The sequence below is a fragment of the Morchella importuna genome (assembly GCF_003444635.1).
Source record: "Morchella importuna strain M04M26 chromosome Unknown Morimp01GS012, whole genome shotgun sequence".
In the NCBI taxonomy this organism is placed as follows: domain Eukaryota; kingdom Fungi; phylum Ascomycota; class Pezizomycetes; order Pezizales; family Morchellaceae; genus Morchella; species Morchella importuna.
In genome coordinates this window covers 919,895-938,041 of record NW_025763409.1, presented here as the reverse complement: position 1 = coordinate 938,041, position 18,147 = coordinate 919,895, and the positions used below count along the sequence as shown (strand labels likewise).

At 47.0% G+C, this 18,147-nt stretch overlaps 6 protein-coding genes across 6 annotated transcripts; 4 read left to right on the top strand and 2 right to left on the bottom strand.

Annotated features, from left to right (window-relative positions):
• Positions 1-448: 448 nt before the first annotated feature.
• On the top strand, positions 449-3,760 carry LAJ45_04888 (uncharacterized protein; the record flags this gene model as incomplete). The annotated part of the gene is made up of 5 exons (XM_046114464.1): positions 449-627; positions 680-1,803; positions 1,869-2,338; positions 2,782-2,994; positions 3,167-3,760. The coding sequence occupies 5 exons, from the start codon at positions 449-451 to the stop codon at positions 3,758-3,760; spliced, it is 2,580 nt and encodes an 859-aa protein (XP_045972490.1).
• Positions 3,761-5,603: 1,843 nt separating this feature from the next.
• LAJ45_04887 (uncharacterized protein) lies at positions 5,604-6,254 on the bottom strand (the record flags this gene model as incomplete). Its single annotated transcript, XM_046114463.1, has 3 exons — positions 5,604-5,818; positions 6,000-6,137; positions 6,209-6,254. The coding sequence occupies 3 exons, from the start codon at positions 6,252-6,254 to the stop codon at positions 5,604-5,606; spliced, it is 399 nt and encodes a 132-aa protein (XP_045972489.1).
• A 1,063-nt stretch (positions 6,255-7,317) lies between these two features.
• On the top strand, positions 7,318-8,490 carry LAJ45_04886 (uncharacterized protein; the record flags this gene model as incomplete). Its single annotated transcript, XM_046114462.1, has 3 exons — positions 7,318-7,420; positions 7,812-8,053; positions 8,101-8,490. 3 exons carry the CDS (start codon positions 7,318-7,320, stop codon positions 8,488-8,490), a joined length of 735 nt encoding a protein of 244 aa, XP_045972488.1.
• A 2,320-nt stretch (positions 8,491-10,810) lies between these two features.
• LAJ45_04885 (uncharacterized protein) lies at positions 10,811-12,058 on the top strand (the record flags this gene model as incomplete). The annotated part of the gene is made up of 4 exons (XM_046114461.1): positions 10,811-11,262; positions 11,349-11,477; positions 11,528-11,826; positions 11,877-12,058. The coding sequence occupies 4 exons, from the start codon at positions 10,811-10,813 to the stop codon at positions 12,056-12,058; spliced, it is 1,062 nt and encodes a 353-aa protein (XP_045972487.1).
• Positions 12,059-12,661: 603 nt separating this feature from the next.
• On the bottom strand, positions 12,662-13,681 carry LAJ45_04884 (uncharacterized protein; the record flags this gene model as incomplete). The annotated part of the gene is made up of 1 exon (XM_046114460.1): positions 12,662-13,681. The coding sequence occupies one exon, from the start codon at positions 13,679-13,681 to the stop codon at positions 12,662-12,664; it is 1,020 nt and encodes a 339-aa protein (XP_045972486.1).
• Positions 13,682-15,746: 2,065 nt separating this feature from the next.
• Positions 15,747-16,441, top strand: LAJ45_04883 (uncharacterized protein; the record flags this gene model as incomplete). Its single annotated transcript, XM_046114459.1, has 3 exons — positions 15,747-15,940; positions 16,004-16,138; positions 16,213-16,441. 3 exons carry the CDS (start codon positions 15,747-15,749, stop codon positions 16,439-16,441), a joined length of 558 nt encoding a protein of 185 aa, XP_045972485.1.
• Between the last annotated feature and the right edge of the window lie 1,706 nt (positions 16,442-18,147).

Below are 18,147 nucleotides of genomic sequence, written 5' to 3'. Positions count from 1 at the left end.
CTTTCCTTTGTGTTGTCCGGAATTTTTCTCTTTTTTTCTTAGGTGGGGGGGTTCCTTAGTCATCAACCTTGTAAGAGGAGCGCGGTTAGTAGCATACCATAGTTACTATAACTGGGGGATCTGGCATTGGGGATAGGTCTTTACGCCATAGTTTATACTTTATGCGATGATTGTACCTAGAAACAATTCAAATGACTTCACAGTCTACAAGGGTCACAAACCGTTCTTCACAAGCGAAGCATTTCTCCTGGGCTAGTGAATGCGCCACCCGTGACCTGAGGACAAAAATCTAATAGGTGGGAGGCAGGAAGCCGGTAATACGTGGCAAAAATGGGTCTGTCGGGTCGAGGCTCAACAAGCATTTGACCAATCCGAAGCCCAATATTCCAGTCCAGTTCGATTCATTATTCCAGTACAGCAGGTATTTAACTTTAGTTACCCCCCAAAAATGAATTTCCCAGAGATTCCTAGCATTTTTGGTACTATTCCTCCAGCAACGATGATACATAGCGAACTCAGTCCGTTTTTACTCTTTACCTGGTTACTCTTCATATTCTTTTTGTTCCCCATCTTGGTCGTCTCCATCACCTCTCTGTTCTCCGTCTATTTTCGCCGCCGGCATCAAGCGTAAGTACACCCCACCCACACCTTAAGCAGCTCCCTAACGGCGGATTATTAGTACTATCGCTGGTACCGCTACTAGTACTGTTACTGCTGCTACTAATGCCAACAATGTCCCTAATGGCCGAATGCCCGCACTGAGCTACCAACTTGTTGCTACATCTGATCAGACCAGAAGCCCTTTCCCCGGAACACACACACACCGTACCGGCCGTAACTGGGGCGATGAGAAAAATACATCACCGTACCACCAGTACCACCGGCGCGATAAGCTTGCATTCCGCCCAAACCCCAAGCTTACTCATCCTCAAGCCCAGAAAACGCGTTTTAACCTCGCCCCCCCTCATCAATCCCTAAAAACGATTCTACCCAAACCAACCACTACGCCTAACAATAATCCTGTCTATGTACCAGTCCCAATGGATCTTGATGATTCTATGGATTTGGATAGTCTAGATGATCCTATGGATTTGGATGGTCCGGATGATTCTATAGATTTGCATAGTCCAGATGTTATTGACCCTGAGACCACCGCCGAGGCCATTATTACCACCTGGGCCATGAGTCCCACTGAGCCCACAATGACCACAGAATATATCACCGAGTATAAGGCGATAGAAGCCATCTATAGGGAAACCGCCGAGGATGCGCGGGGAAGTAATCCTGAGACCCACGAAGACAACAACACCGCCACCTCCGCCACCTCCGCCACTGGCACTGCAACTATTTCAAAAGAAGAGTTCGACTGGGATAAGGCGGACGAAGCTATCAACAAAGAGCCCTGGGACAAGGCGTGGGAGAGCGGTCTTAAGGTTGGCGAAGAAGAGTTTGACTGGGATAAGGCGGACGAAGCTATCAACAAAGAGCCCTGGGACAAGGCGTGGGAGAGCGGTCTTAAGGTTGGCGAAGAAGAGTTTGACTGGGATAAGGCGGACGAAGCTATCAACAAAGAGCCCTGGGACAAGGCGTGGGAGAGCGGTCTTAAGATTGGCGGAGAAACCACATGCGGCGGAGCTACCACTGCCACCACAACCACCACTGCTCCTATTTCAACCGGAGTCACCAACTACAATAAGCTATCAGAATCCGCCGGCAAGGAAATCTCCGATGACACCACCACCACCTCCGTCACTGTCACCGCTACTGCCACCGCAACTATTTCAAAAGAAGAGTTTGACTGTGGTAAGGCGATAGAAGCTATCAACAAGGAAGAATCCTGGGCGAGAGCGGTCTTACGATTGGCGAAGACACCACACGCGGTGGAGCTACCACTACCACTACCACCACTGCTCCTATTCTAACCGGAACCCGCAAGGAAAGCTCCGAGGATGCGCGGGAAAGTGGTCCCGAGATCCAGGAAGACAATAACACCGCCACCGCCACTGTCACCGCCACTGTCACTGTCACCGCCACCGCCACTGTCACTACTACTGCTACTGACACCAATCCAACTGAAGAGATCACCTACAATAATGCGTCGGAAGCCAGAATGTACTGGCGCAATGAAACCCTTAACGAGAGGCAGGAGGGCATGCTACTTAACCCAATACCGGAGGCTGAGGAGGCTGAGGCCATGGTACTTACAATACCGGAGGCGGCGGCGGATGAGGAGGATGAGGCCATGGTACTTACAATACCGGAGGCGGCGGATGAGGAGGATGAGGTCATGGTAATTGACTCAACACCGGAGGCGGCGGATGAGGAGGATGAGGTCATGGTAATTGACTCAACACCGGAGGCGGCGGGGGTGGGGGGGGTGGGGGGGATGAGGAGGGGGGGAATGGGGAGGATGAGCGCAATAGGTCGAACGTAATGTTCATCGATACGCCTGAGGAAGCAAACGCAGCAGAAGAGCACTCTACCAAACACCCCAAAGGCGCCAAAAAAATATGTACACAAAAGAAACCCACGGGAAAGGCACGATCTGGGACGGGGGGTGTATTGAATTATGGTGGGGTGTCAAAACCCCGCCAGAATCGGTCTCAAAACCCTTCTCGGCATATGAAAGGGGTACCAGAACACACAACGGAGGTAATCATCACTTGTGCAAATGAGGAAGTAACGAAGAAAGCTAACGGGGCGAATACAGGGGACGAAGGGTAACACAACCTGTTGGTTCTGGGAAATTCCTCTTTGCCGGAACATGTGGTGGTGGATCAGGAGGATCGGTCACGTGAGGGGGAAGGCAACATATTGCAAACAACAGTCACAGATACGCCAGAGGAAGCAAGAGCAGGAGAGGACCCCGCCGAATATTACAACATGCAGGATGAATTCTATAAGAAGAAAATTATAAAGGAGAAAATTATGAAGGAGAAAATTATGAAGGAGACACGTATGCAGAAGAAACGTACGCAGAAACTTGGAGAAAAGGTACGATCTGGGGGACGGGGTGTATTGAATTATGGTGGGGTGTCAAAACCCCGCCAGAATCGGTCTCAAAACCCTTCTCGGCATATGAAAGGGGTACCAGAACACACAACGGAGGTAATCATCACTTGTGCAAATGAGGAAGTAACGAAGAAAGCTAACGGGGCGAATACAGGGGACGAAGGGTAACACAACCCTGTTGGTTCTGGGAAACTCCTCTTTGCCGGAACATGTGGTGGTGGATCAGGAGGATCGGTCACGTGAGGGGGAAGGCAACATATTGCAAACAACAGTCACAGATACGCCAGAGGATGAAGGCAACCTCTCGGACGCAACGGTCATGGATACACCCGAGGAAGCAAGAGCGGCAATCGATTTTGTTATCAAAGAGGACAAAGAGAAACAAGAATGGATGAAGAAACGTAAGGAGAAAAAACTCGTTCAAAAGAAACTTTTGGGAAAGGTACGATCTGGGGCGGGTGGCGCACCGAACGACGGAGAGGTGTCATCAAGGAAAGCTCGCCTAAAGGGTCGATTGCATGCCAAGATTTCAAATGCCACCGGAGCCTCTCGGGATCTTATACAAGAACGGGAGAATCTGCCTCAGATTATCGAACCTCAACACCTTGATAAATACAATGAAGAACCACCACTGAGACGAAGCTGTAGGCTTGAGGAAAAAGCGAAAAATTCATTAGGGGGAACAGCAGTGAAAGCCTCAGGCCGATGGTACGCTACTAGGGGGGCTATTGGGGGGGTTAGAAAATGATTACCAGAGGTGGATGGTTTGCCTAAGTTTCTGTGGCTAGAGCCCAAGCATTCTGCGTGTCTTCCGGCGACGCTAACTAGGTCCTGTTGGAGAAGAACTGGATCTTTTCCCCTTTTGCCTGGGCTACTTGGATGATCGGCCGGGACCAACACGGAGTAAACACAACTAAGACCAGTTAGGGATTTGAGGGAGATGGGGTCCTGGCCCTCAGGATCCCGCGCTACATTATTGGCTGGAGGTAAGTTTACCTTTTTGTAAGAGAGCTCGAGTTGATACTAAAAATCTCAAAACCCGGCCTTTGGCCGGTGGCTATAGTGCCTGGATTCCATCTTCCCGACCCAAATTGCGCTTTGCTGTGTCTACTCCAGGTCGGCGGAGGCTGTTCATCCAAGTAACCAAGCAAAGCAGAGAAGTCCAGTTCTCGCAAGCTTGACTAGTTAGTGACGATGTTGAGGGCTCTGTGGTTTGTTATGGTGCTACTGGCTTCAGGATATTTAGGCTAGTGTAGGGTTAGTTCCAATTTCTTTTACATGTATAGTTAGATTAGGCCTTTGCGCAGGAGTCAAAAACAGAGTCGGATGTTGCTTGCCGCCGGTCAGCGTTTACCTACTCTACCGTTCTATCTACTCAGATTTTTATAAAAAATATTTTGGCTAGGGCGGTATCGCCTGTATAATCCTAGAGTCCCGCGCTTGAAATTTTACATATAGCTACGGGTCAACGGTTGGGGCAGGAGTTATGGGTCAGGGTCAGGTCAGGTTTCAGAGCGGCACAATAGACGACCTCCTGAACAGTTGAGTATGAGTACTAGGGAATCTCCGACCGCGAGTTGAACATCGAGCCTTCGGTCCATCATCTCCCTCTAGGCTTTTGGGCCTCCAGCCTCTAACTCATTGGGCGCTATCGCCCAACCAGGTCTCGAGCTCGCGCGCAAATGGAACACAGAGCCTGTGGCACCATGCATGTATTGTATCGCGATTGGTAACTCAATGATAGAGGGATCATGGACCTTATTGTTGGTTTGTTGGAGTTGCCCGTCTAAATGTGCACTTCTAACGAGGATCGAGAGGGCTGATGAGGGATTTTGTTGGATTGTGTTGGTTTGTTGGACGTCTAAATGTGCACTTCTAGCGAGGATCGAGAGGGCTGATGAGGGATTTTGCTGGATTTTGTTGGATTTTGTTGGATTTTTGCCCGTCTAAATGTGCACTTCTAGCGAGGATCGAGAGGGCTGATGAGGGATTTTGCTGGGCTTTCTAGCGACAGCTGAGGCAGCCGGCGCCAACCTTAACGTTCAGGACCGCCGCTTGCGCCCCTTTCTATCTTGCCGCCGCCGCCGCAGGAAATGTACGCCCAGATAACATTGGAGATAACATCACAGATCCCCTCGCCTGTCCCGCGTTTTTCACGACCTTGGTAGGTGGCGCTTTAGCTCTCGGGCAGAGATTGCCAACATCAACCAAGTTAGGCCCCAGATAGGTAACGGTGGGTTTCTTAACTGCATACGAATATCACTCTCTCAATTGGACTTCTACCACAAACTGCCACCTAAAGTCGCGGGTGTTCAATACAGACATTGCTGCTGCACAAGCAAACGATCAAGGTTCTGAGTAATTTAAGTTCTGTTTTGACTATCTACCGCCATTCACAGTGGGAAGAGCGCTGAGTATAGAAGGACAGCAATTTTGGACAAATAAGAAAGGAGAAAAAGATTGTTTTTGTAGCTTAATAATCTTGGTTCCTCTTCACCCAGTATCCGCCCTCAACCTGTGAGCGAATGTACCGACGTTGAGGGTAAACCCCGGTACTGAACTTCGCTCCACTACACACTTACACCCGGTCTTCAAAGTTTGAAAGCCAACAAAACAAGAAAAATGAGAATCACCATGGCCCTATGGTTAGGCGAATTGGGATCATAGTGAAAGTAGAACAAGTCAAGATCAAGGTAGAACCCGTGCATTTCTTCATCATTTTGGACAACAGTCTTGAGCTGCTGCACTTCAACTCTGAGATGCTGCACTTCGGCCGTGAGCTGCTGCAGCTTAATGTTGGTTGTGTCTGTTCGACTCGTTAGCCTCGTTACAAGGGCCTGGAGAGAGAGCATATGTACTTATCTGGCCGGACATAATCTCTTGACTCCGGTTAAGAACTTGTATGAATTCATCTATCAGAAGAAAAACTTGCGATCTGTTAGTGCCATTACGTGTAATAAAACCTTAAAAAACCGTCCCGCCCATACCTTCGGTTACTATAACCTCGGCGTTTGCGTCTTGGGTGTTCATGTCCTGGGTGTTTCGCGGTGTATTTGGTGGTGTATTTGGCGGTGTATCTAGCGGTGCATCCGGCAGTGCACCCAGCGAGGTGGTTTGCTCAAGATCTAGCTTTGTTAGTTATAGAGGAAAGATACAGGGAAATACATACAACGAGTTAACTTGCGATTCACCGCACTAAGACTAGTCGGAAGAGAATATTGTGCTGTGTGAGCCGGCATCATTGGTGAGGAGCTTGAGGGGAGGTAATGTTTTGTTGATATGATAGTTCCTACTTCGAGTCTATCATATATCTAAGTCCAGTCAATCCTATCGAGTGATATTTCATGAATTAGAGATTCATTACTAAGGAAACATCCCTATTCGGAATGTCCCGAAATGAGTGCTAGTCCCTAAGTGAGCTGGGATCACCTGACCCACCAGACCGCATTGTCTTATCTTAGGAGGTATGATTCGGTCATTGAGGCGCGCGGAATCTGAAGGATTTATCTGCCGAGCCATACGAGTGTGGAATCTCAAGGATATTTCCGGATTTTGAGGGATTTTTCAAGACTTTGGAGGAGACTCTAGAGTAGATCCGAAGATGTGTGTCTAGCGGCACTGCTACCTGCCGGGCCACTCACCGCGCGGGTGAGATTCTTCAGGATTTTGAGGGATTTTTCAAGACTTTGAAGGAGACTCTTCATCTGAAGGTGTGGCTAGCTGGGATTGCTATCTGTAGAGCCACTCACAGCGCGGATGAGGTTCTTCAGGATTTTGAGGGATTTTGAGGGATTTTGCAAGTCTCTAGATCCGCGGGTGCATTAGCTGGGATCTGCGAAGCCACACAGTGCGGGGTGTTCTTGATCCGTCCGTGGGGGGTTGGGTGTGGACTCATTAGTTGAATAGATTAAAACGATTACCAATCCTGTATTAGTTTTGACCCGAGACCCCTGATCTTTTTTATCCGACGATCTTTTTTGTTTGCCAAAAGGTTGGGTGGCTTAAACTCTCTAACACATACATAACTTTAAATAATAGTGTAGAAGAAGGACAGTGTAAAGAGTATCAAGCCAGATTCTTACAATAAACCTTACAGAATGACGTCCACAGGAAGTTTTGACTTGCACGAATCGCGCCATCAGCCATGTAGGTGTTATTCAGAAACCAACTCTCGCTACGAAAAACTAACTAGTACGCTAGGCGGTGAATTATTTGCCATAGCAGAAGAATGTCCGTTTTCCTCATACAGTAAAGTTGCTAAAGACTGATGATGTGTCATTGATAGTGTTCACGGAGGGAATGGCAATGAGGGATGAGGGACTGGCAATCAGGGATCTGGCGCTGGAAATGAGGCGGGTGGATTTGTCAGAGGCAACGGCCATCAGGGATGAGGCGCTGGAAATAAGGCGTATGGCAATGAACGCGACTGAAGCATACGTTACATGCGTTTTTTTTGCGGGTGTTTTCATGGGCGCTTTTATGGCATTAATATTGTACCTCTTATACCAATATATATGTATATTGTAAGCTGCGCTGCGGCCTAGTGTAGCGCCGTCCCGCCGCCGCGGCAGGGCTGCCGTTTGTGCGATGCCAAGAATACATTCAAGATTTGGCAAATGACTATAGAATAACCCCACCTTGTCCGTTATAGTTCACCTCAACTCAACTCCAACTACACTGCTAGTAAAACGAAAACACTATGGCCAATAACACAAATCCCTATACAGCGCTGCTGAATGAGATTGGAAATCCTATAACTTTCTTGAAACTTAAGGTGCGCTGACCTTTTCGTTGTATAGCCCAGGCCCCCTTGCTGAGAAATTTGCAGAGAATGATTCGGCGGGTGTTAGTCGAAGAAGAAAAGTCAATAGATGAATTAGAGAAACAGATTAAAGAGGTGGCAAGGCAAAATACTTGGAACGAGGAATGCAGTAATTTAATACGCAAGGCGGCTGCCCAGACCGTGGGGTGCGCGAAAGCAGACCCATGGGTAGCACTTTGCAAGGCCACTGGAGACGCTATCACGATTGTGGATCTTCAGGTAGGTTAATCTGGTCACTGGGCGGTTTCATCACTGACAATTTGAAGGCAAAGTTTCGAGGGTTATGGGATTACACGTCTGATAAGTGGCTTGATCGGGACGTCCAAGTGAGGGAAAAGCTCTTAGAGGACATTTGGAAAGAGGTTCAACAGAAGAAAAACGTATTGCCCTCAGACCCACACGAACTGGACAACTTTAAAAACACCCTCCTTCAGCGGGTAAACATGGCGGGGAAAAGGAGTTGGGCATTGATGAAAAAGAGCAAAAGGAGCAGGGCCAAGCATCAAGCGAGGAAGCAGGGTGGGGGCGCGTCGGGCGGGGGGGCAAAGGCAGAGACAGAGATGGGGGAGGCAGAGGCAGAGACAGAGATGGGGGAGGCAGAGGCGGAGGCGGAGGCGGAGGTGGGGGAGATGGGGGATAATTTTGGGAGATGTTGAGGCTAAATATCTATATCTTTTATCTTTTATGTGCTAAGATAATATTCAAGGGACCCTGAGCATATCGAGAAACGGATATGATTAATAAGCGTGAGAAATGTTAGTACCAAACTGTTTCATTCCCAAACCTCATGGTTACCCCGCCTAGACTCTGGGTAGATGCTTTACACAATTTAAATAAACTACCATGTAAAGCGCCCTCGACATGATACGATTCGTATAAATTAAGGATAGAAATTATGCATATTGAGACACGTGCAACGAACGCGAAATATAACTTATTTACAAGTGATAGGAAATGTACGAAGATCCCAAAAGATGATCGCGAAGCAGACACCAACTCCCACTGAATTGGCCGGAAAGCGATGTCCGCTCCACCTTCGCTAATTTAATCTCTCGGGGATCCCACAAACGGTCCGACGACAAAGCATGGGTCCAAAAAGTGTGACGCGGGAAACCCGAGGGTTAATAAACAAGCACCCAAAAAATAAGAGAGGTAAACAATAAACTATCCAGCGACACAAATCACGATATTCTGGTAAGCGAATCGGTAGCCGTAGCACCCAAAGCCCAAGTCCGCCAGAACGATCATGAAAGATGTTGACGGCACAGGCTCCGACCGGCCACAGGCATCGATGCGATAGAAACACAATGGATGAGAGAGGCGCCGGAGACCCACCCCGGAGGCCAGCAATCCGGTTCGAACGGTCACTCCTCCCCACGACCCGACACCGGCCGGAGTAATAGAAACGTTGGTACAGACGATGACTGGTAGACTCACCAAGAAAAATATTGATTATTGTTAACTGGGAGATAAGAAAAGAACTACGCGTAGACAAGAAAGAATGAGCTAAGGATCGAAGGAAGCGATGGAGTATAAGGAATCCACCCAGTTTATATTACTGATGGCGGCGGCCAGGTAGCTTCGCTTTTCAGGGGCTGGCTCACCAGTTAAATCGTGGCAGGGGACCGGGAATGGTTAGCGTTGATAGAGTATGTAAGAAAGGGGGGCATTATTAGGTAAAGATATAGGCCCAGAAACTTTGAACACGCCGTCCTCGCATGCAGAGCAGGCTCGGCGCCGGATCTCCCCAGCCATTCCATTTTTTTCTTTCATCTTCCGCGTCTTGTCCTGTCCCCCTCTCTTATGCCTCCATCTGCGGATCTTCAGCACAGCGTCTGTCCACAGTCTAAGTTTGATGATCTTGGTCGTTCGGGCCTCTGCCGTTGCAATGCAGTGACTGTGTGAGCAATGCAGTGACTGTGTGAGCACATGAGCTACAGTTTGTTCTCCTTATCCGCACTTGCAGTCCGCGGAGTCTTTCTTGGCGATTAAGTGCAGGTACTTGTTGGTATTGTCCCGTTCTTAGCGTCGGTTCCTCATGTCCTTTAACCCATTCTAGCCGGACTCGTATATCCTCCCCACATCTTTTTTTCAATAAGGAGACTAGGGGAAGATATAAACTGAGAGGAAATCCTGGGTCCAGCACTCATTCACACTCCCTCTTCATTATCGACCATGTCCTCCAAACCCCGCGCTATCCCAAGTTATTTCAGAGATGTGGGGTTCAAGCAGTGGGATATTAAGAGTTTCCTCGACACAACCCTCCACCACATCAAAACACGGACAGACAAACAATACAACCATGGGAAGGCTGTCAAGATTTGGCGATGTAGCTTGGATTATTACGCAAAGAAAGAAGATGGATTGGTGGAATTGAAGGAATGGGCTAAATCACTCCTTGGAAAGTGGGATTCCCGAGTAAGTATGTTTCAAATATCCCTCATCCATTAGCACATTATACGTGCTCAGAGGATTGGATACGGTGTGAATCTGTATCCAAGGGTGTATGCGTTTGGCCCTGTGCCGCGTAGGGGCTAATCCCCCGACTTACTTCCAGCAAGCCCCATCTAGTTATTGTCGGCGATGGGGCTTGCGGCAAGTAAACCGCCAGAGTATGAGCACGTTTGATAGACGAACGCCTGCACTGGATATACCAGAGTATGAGCACGTTAGATAGACGAACGCCTGCTCTTGGCGGACTGAGTCCCTCCCCTCAGTAGATAGTACTTATATATAGGTGTTGCATTGCAGGATAAACGGAGGGCTATCAGCTGGTTGGACTTAAATCAACCAACACGGCGGCAACAAAATATACAAAAGACCAAAACCAGTATCGTTTACAACTGCGCTCCTAATACAACAGTTGGCCCAGCTTTGATAGGTACCAACATCAATGGACAGCCCGATTTCGCCAGAGGTAAGAGGAAACCCTGATTATCGTTAGAAAAACCTTCCTGACTGATTCTGGACACAGACATGAGCGCCGATTCCGATACTGACTACGGAAACACCGATCTCAATACCGACGGAGGCAGCGTTGATGATACCGATGAAATGAACGAAGACATCAATGATCATAATGAAACAACACTACCACCAACAACACTACGGTCGGGGGGGTTCAGTTTTGCCACTACACACCGGAATCCGAGCCAAGTAATTACTGAAAGCACTATTCCACTCCGACATCTAGCTAGGGAGGGAGTTATAGATCTGGGCGACACTCTAGTTATGGAATTATTTGAGGAATCCGAGATATTAGAGTTGAAGGAGCTCATTCCTGAGGTCCAAAAACCAGATGAGCATTTTGCCCGATCATTGGGTAGGTTTTGGGGGGCCAAGTCAAACACGTTCAGGGAGATCCTCGAGACAGTACCTTATCGCGAAGAAAATGTGACCTATCAAAGGGAGATACACGCTGATGCTGAGTGGGTTAATCAAGTCTTCATGCATATGCAAGTACCCGATTGACTTATCTGCATACTTCAATTCCTTCAAGACTAATACTTCCTAGGATCAGGTTATACGAACGTCATCCAAACCTGAACAACGTGGAAGCCAAAGAAGGTTGGCTCGACTCGAACATTTGGGCTATGCTCATCGATTCTTGTGTCGTCGGTCACGATGGGCTATTCTTGCAACGGTTAATTTTCCCGTGGTAATTTCGTATCAACCTGTGCTGACGCTGCATAGCAAAGAGGTGCAGTCATCGTCACTTGAGTGGAGTTCAAAGCAACGCGGCACAGAACCCCACAGTAGGAACCCGAGGTCCAAGCTAGATGGGTTAGTGTACACCCTTGACAACCCACGCTTAGAGTTTGGAGCTGTCGAAGTCTCATCAGACTTTAAAAACACTAGCACACCAAAATGGCTTAATGACTCGAACAAGTTGTTGACGACAATACACACCATGGCAATGCGCATGAGCGACTTGGTCGAACATCATGAAGATACCATGAAGGCCTTACAATTTGTAGCCTTCATTCATGCTGGTATATAAACATGTTCATCTGTTAGTCCTTAGACTAACCAGTAGCGATAGGTCTCAAGTTCCAGGTTTACAGACTGTTTATGATTTCCCAGACACAATCTGTATGCGTCCCTGGCAAGCTTCGCGAGGTTCCCCCGACTTTGGATGATCTTCAAGAAATTATCGAGCCCATGAACAGTATCCATATGGCGATGGCAAGTAGTTCTGGATGTTCTGTGATTAACCCTTGCTAACGTTGTTAAAGAAAGTTCTGAGTCAATCTGTCCAAACTGTGAAATCTTATCTTAAAAAAAAACATCGCCGACCTTTACCCAGCGAAGATTTGGCAGGCTTTTTTGGTGCTAGTGGTTTTTGAGACACTTCTCTTTGACTTTTATCACGCGGATATAAGCTTATTTTGTTTTCCCTTGTTAATTCACAATTCTTGTCCTCATAGTTCTTTATTTTTTGGGGGTGTTTTTTTTACCCTCGTTCTGGTAATGACTATTTCCTTTGTCAATTTGTTCTTAACTTGGTAATAAAATTAAGTTATTCACTACTAAAGCTAGCGTGTTCTTTCCCGAATTTCTATCTTCAAGAACAGTGAGGCAATTCCCTTATTAAGTGGTCCAGGATTGGAGGATCTTCAATTTTAGCTAATAATCCTTTATAACTACAAAAGATTGTTCATGCGCGGAGAAACAAAAATCAAACAAAAATCAAACAAAAATCAAACAAAAATCAAAAAAAAATCAAAAAAAAATCAAACAAAAATCAAAGTCAAAACCGGGTCGTGTTGAATCAGCCCGAACAAGACGGTCGTGTTGAAACAACCTAAACTGAAAAAGACTTCCTATCTATGCATCCGCCTCTTCTTTGACTTCCCTTTCGATCACCTCCCGATTCACCTTGCTTGACCAAGAAGGATCTACAATACTTCGCCAATCAGGGTTCTTCTCGATGAATTCATTGGCGGATTGTTCTAAAAGTAATGCGGCCTCGTATATGGATACGTCCCCAATGTTGGTACCGCCATATAGTTTGCGTACTGTCGTCCTCGTTTCCCAAGTTGTGGAGCTATCCGAGTTCATGCCATTTTCCCCCACCATATCTCCCCACCATATTTTCACATATGTTACTGGAAACCTCTTTCCTTTGCCGTATCCCCTCGGGTTCATCAGTTCCGGGCCTGAATCCCCCTTAGTGTCTGCATAGGCAACCCCTTTTATCTTGAAATTCTGCCCCTTTACCGCCCCCCGATGTTTGATATCCTCGCCGAAATTTTTACTTCCAGGCCAAGTGCTTGATGCTACCAGGCGGTAGATGCAGAACCTTCGCGGCCCGCGCGCTATGATCAGTCGTTGGCCGTATCCCGCTTTTGCTCTTCCCTCGACCCGTCCGTCAAAACTCCACATGTTTACATCCTGCCGGAGTTCGAGATCCGGAAGTTCATCAAGTTCTTCTTTAGTCCAGGATTTGCCCTCCGGGTGTTGCGGCGGCGGTGCTGGCGGTGCTGGCGGTGCTGGCGGTGGCACTGGCGGTGCTGGCGGTGGCACTGGCGGTGCTGGCGGTGGCACTGGTGGTGCTGGCGGTGCTGGCGTCTCCGGCGTTGTCTCCGGCTCCCAATCCATAGATCCTTGCAATCCATCCAAATCTTTCCTAAACTCCTGAATGAGCGAATCCACATCTATATCCATCTCCTGGGCGTCATTGACCTTGTCGGCCGCAGCTTCTATCTTTTCCGCTTCAAGGCGTAGAGCATCCGCTATAGCCTTATCTTCACTGCGTTTGCGAGCTTCAGTCCGCTTAGCCTGCGCCTGCGTCCTTAATTTTTCAGTAAGGGCTGCGGCAGTTTTTTTGGTGTGCTTGGTTGACATAATGGGTTTTGGGTATCTTGGAACAAGCTTATTTTCAAGGAAGGTCTGTCTAATAAATCTTTGGGGATGTTTATATATGTGGGGGTATTGCTGAGAGTAAGGATTTATGCTCGAAGATTTGAAGGCTTTTATAGCCTCTAAGTTCAGATTACGGGTCTATCTAGGATGCGCGATTCATGGAAAGTAAGGCAGGTTGTAGACAACCTTGACCTGTTTAGGGTCAATGTGGCCAGTTTTGATCCAGTGGATCAACTTGTGGTTTCCAGGAGCCGAAATACAGCTGCTGCACACTTATATAACATAACTAGTATAATATCAGCACACCTTTATTCTATATAAGCCTCTCAGTCGAACAGGAGGATGAAGGACAAACACAATTCAAAATTACACCTCAACTACAAACATGAGCCTTCTATTCTATACAATTCTTATTAGTGCCTTTCTGGTCTCTATGAGCTCACTTGCGCTTGAACTTGAGAGAAGGTATTTACCTATTGTTCTCATTTGCTAGGTTCGAGATAGGTAGTTAACCATAATGGCATTGAGCTGCAGGCCCGATGGTCATGACTTGCCTTCGACAGGCTGGAGAAATCTTACAGGTCCAACTGAACCAATAGGGTGGCATGCCAATACTACTGCGGGGCATTTCAACACTACTGAGGGGCATTTCAACACTACTACTGGGCATCTAAATAGTACTGTGACCGGGATTGTGGTGGAAACAGGTACCTCTGTTTATGTGGGGCAAACCGGGTGGGTTGGTACTGGTACAGGCTTTGCTATGGGAACCGGGACATTCGGGGAACGCCCAGATAAAGGTGGGCCAACGAGTACATGCTCTGGGTGTATCTGGACAGGTCTCCCTGATTCCTCTGAAATTTCTTCTAACTCTTCCGGGAGTCATACGGGGAATTCCACAACCCCGCCCCCCCCGAACGGGGCTGGGCTCAATGGCCCATCGTTCGGGTTGATACTGTTTGCTATGGTTTTGGCGGGTTGCTTTTGATATGCGGTGCGAGTTGGTTGTTCTTAGTTCAGTCGAGGGGTACATAGTGGGTCATACGGAGCTTGTTTTTTTGTTTTTGTTTTCCCTCCTTTTTTGTATTGCGTTGCTTTTATTGCTTTTACAAATTATAAATTAAATTTTGTTTGGCCAAAATGACTCATAGCGTAAAAATTATTTGTGTTGGAATTTGAAGGCCGACATTGACGTTGAGCTTGGGTTGCGTCGCTTAAGCGCTAAGTGGTCTATTCTTCGGAACCGACTACCGTGAAATCTCGGAGTTGCCAAGGCAAAAAGCTGAGGATCTTCAAAGAAAACAGCGCTCTTCTGTAGGATCTAAACTAAATGTGGTTTAGCAGGTGGCCTTGTCAACCCCCGAGATTTTACGGTAGTGTGGTACCACCGCACGTAGAGTACATTCGTCCTTGGAGTTGGGTTGCGTCGCTTAAGCGCTAAGACATGACAATGTCAGGAGTGTCGAACCGACTGTGTGGTACCATACCGGGTCTTGGAATTTGGAGGCCATTTTAGGTATCACTATCACATGTCTTTGCCAAGAATCTTGGCGAAGACGGTGCTGCCGCTAACTCAGTATCTGTACTCGTTTACCACGAAAAGAACCAGAAAATGCAAGTGACGGAAACAGGATGTTTGTATGAGAGATCACCGCCACTCCATACAAATAATCCTTGCCCTGAGCAACTGCATTTTCTGGTTCTTTTCGTGGTAAACAAGTACTCACCGACCTGGTCTGTACTCACCGACCTGGTCTGTAAGACTTGTCTAGCGTTGGGATAGACGGCTTGAACGGTTCTTCGGTTCCGAACTATTTGGAACATTACAAACCAGCGTGTTCGGCTATCCGCGTCTAATTCTAAGCCGCCCCCCAAACCTAAACTCAAGTCCCAACTGTTTGAATCGCCTAGAACATCAAGAAAATAAAAAGAAATCAGAGTATGGGCCAGTCTATCCCCTTATTAATTGGAAATGAGTAGCCTACGAGGTTATAAATTCTATGTTTCTTCACTAGATCTAGCTATCAACTCATGCGCATCACCAATCATGCAAGGCGACTTGAACTTTCGGAAATTCACCCCAGAACAAGACGAAACGTTGATATGGAATATGCTCCAAAGCGTCGATGTAAAGTACATCGCAGAGGAACTTTCACGCCGTGTATGTGATGTGAGAATTAGGATGAGAGAACTCCGTGCCCTTCGTATTCCAACGGCAGATATCAACAACCAGTACCAAGCGTAGGCATCTCTAAATCACATCTATCTAACTAGTCGACTGACAAACACCGTCTTTTGAAACAGCCTCAAGAGAGATAGATTATGGGGGCCTCTGTCAATGGAAATCCATGGCAATTTAATCTTATGGAAGAAGATCGAGTCTTCTATGGCTCATATCTACCACCAGGAAGCGGTCTTCCGCCATGCGCGTTATAGAAGGTTTATTCCTATATATCCTCAGAGTTAACTACAGAAAGTAGCCATGCTAATGAAAGGTTTTCGTTCTATTTAAGGCACGCGAAGTCAATGTGGGAAGAGATAGCAGGCAACTTAAATCTTGATTCAAGCAAATGGGTACTACTCGAGCAGCAGCAGTGGCCACAGCTACTGTTGGAATTGGAAACATCCCAACGTGAGGAGACTCAACGGGAATTTGAACTGTCACACCGAACTTTCTTTGGGCCAAGATTTCACTATCCCAGTTTACTTGTCGCCGGACGGCAGGCTAAATACGATGAGTAATGGCTTTCAACACAAACTCAGATAACAGGAGTACTAACTTTTAAAACAGGCTTAAGATCGAATGGTTTTTATCACCGCTTGCAAGGGAGCTTGAGATTCATGAAACTATGCTGAATGTATTGGAATACTATATTCTGCGCATGAACAAAGAAACACTCTTTAAAACAGCCCTTTACAGGAGGTACGCAGCCGAAAGCTATTGCTAAAATGACAGAGATTTAGAGAGGTAGCTAATAAACACTCCAAATATAACAGATATGCGATACCCATGTGGAGCGAAATTGCAAACCACGAACGGCTTCTGTACCCACTCGCATGGGTGCAAATCGAAGAGTGTATTTGGAGTACTCTTTCTCGTAACTCCAAGAAGGAGCAAAGCTTTTCTCGGTCCGCAATCAATGAAGTTACTTTCAAAATAAAAGCCTTGTGTTAAGCGGTGGATTCTATCTATCGAGACAACACTAATACCAAAACCTATCTATAATCCATACATTTAGCTACTCGATAAGCAATATTGTATAGCAAACGAATATAACTCGCAATACCTGCAAATCTTAAGAAGGTCCGCCCTATTCTGGCGGCGCTAAACCCCCTTTCCCGCAGTTAGTATTTACCTGCGGTAGTGTAGTGGGTAAGGCTAAGCACTAGTGATTGCGGTACCTTTTTTATCTCCATGCCCCATTCCCTCCGCACTGTGACCATAGCCATTATGATGTGAGGAATTAAATTAGCGCAGCTAGAAACTTTGCCTAAGAAACCGTGCTACAATTACGAAATCGTCAGTTAAAAAATTGTACATTTCACAGGTAATGATAGTACTTGCATTGGCTATATCGCTACCTGGACGCGAAGAACTTGTAGGAATCACAATGAAGCTTTTAGCCTCCGGACTCCAACGCTCTGGTTGCCCTAAAATAGGCGGATTTCCTGTAAGGTCTGCGATATAGAAAACATTCTTATCCATCATTTGCATAGCCAAGTAGCGTAGCTGCTTGCCGTTGCCGATTTCCAAACTACTCTGTCCAGCATCATTTTTTTTGCAACAGCCAAGGTTTCCAATCTTCACAGAACCAAGGGTTGAAAGTAAGATGTTTTGGGGTTTAATATCCTCATGAAACAGCCCCACGGAGTCCAGAAACTTGATTCCTTTGAGAACCTCCTGAAGGTCAGTCTCTCCACAGAATAGTGGGTGAATCGCATAAGAAACTCCGGTAACTTACCTCTAGGCAGATAGTGGCTATTTGGTCCTCTTCTAGGCCCCACGTACAGGTGATCACTTCTAATAAAGAAATTTCCATGTACTCTTCGACCAGAAAAACTTGCTCGCGCAAGTTATAAGCCTCATAGCAACGAACGATGTTTGTGTGTAGATTCCCTAACAGTATACTCGCTGTTTCAATAGTACCATTGAATTTCTTTATAGCAAATACCTGGCGGCCCTTTTTATCTGATTTGCGGTAGGCAAGCGTTGCTGGCCCTCCAAGTTCAATCTCTAAAAAGTCTTCATAATGTTTCCAAGGCTTTCCTAGGATGATTTTCGAGTTTGTTGCCGTCGATGTTATTGAAATAGGGCGCCGGGGAGTTTGCACAACGTTAACGGGGGAAGCCTCCACAACAGGGGGAGTTTCCACAACGGGGGGAGCTTCGGGGGTTTTGCTCGAGTCAATCGAAGTACGTAGGGACGGGGATCCTCGAATTGAATCCGC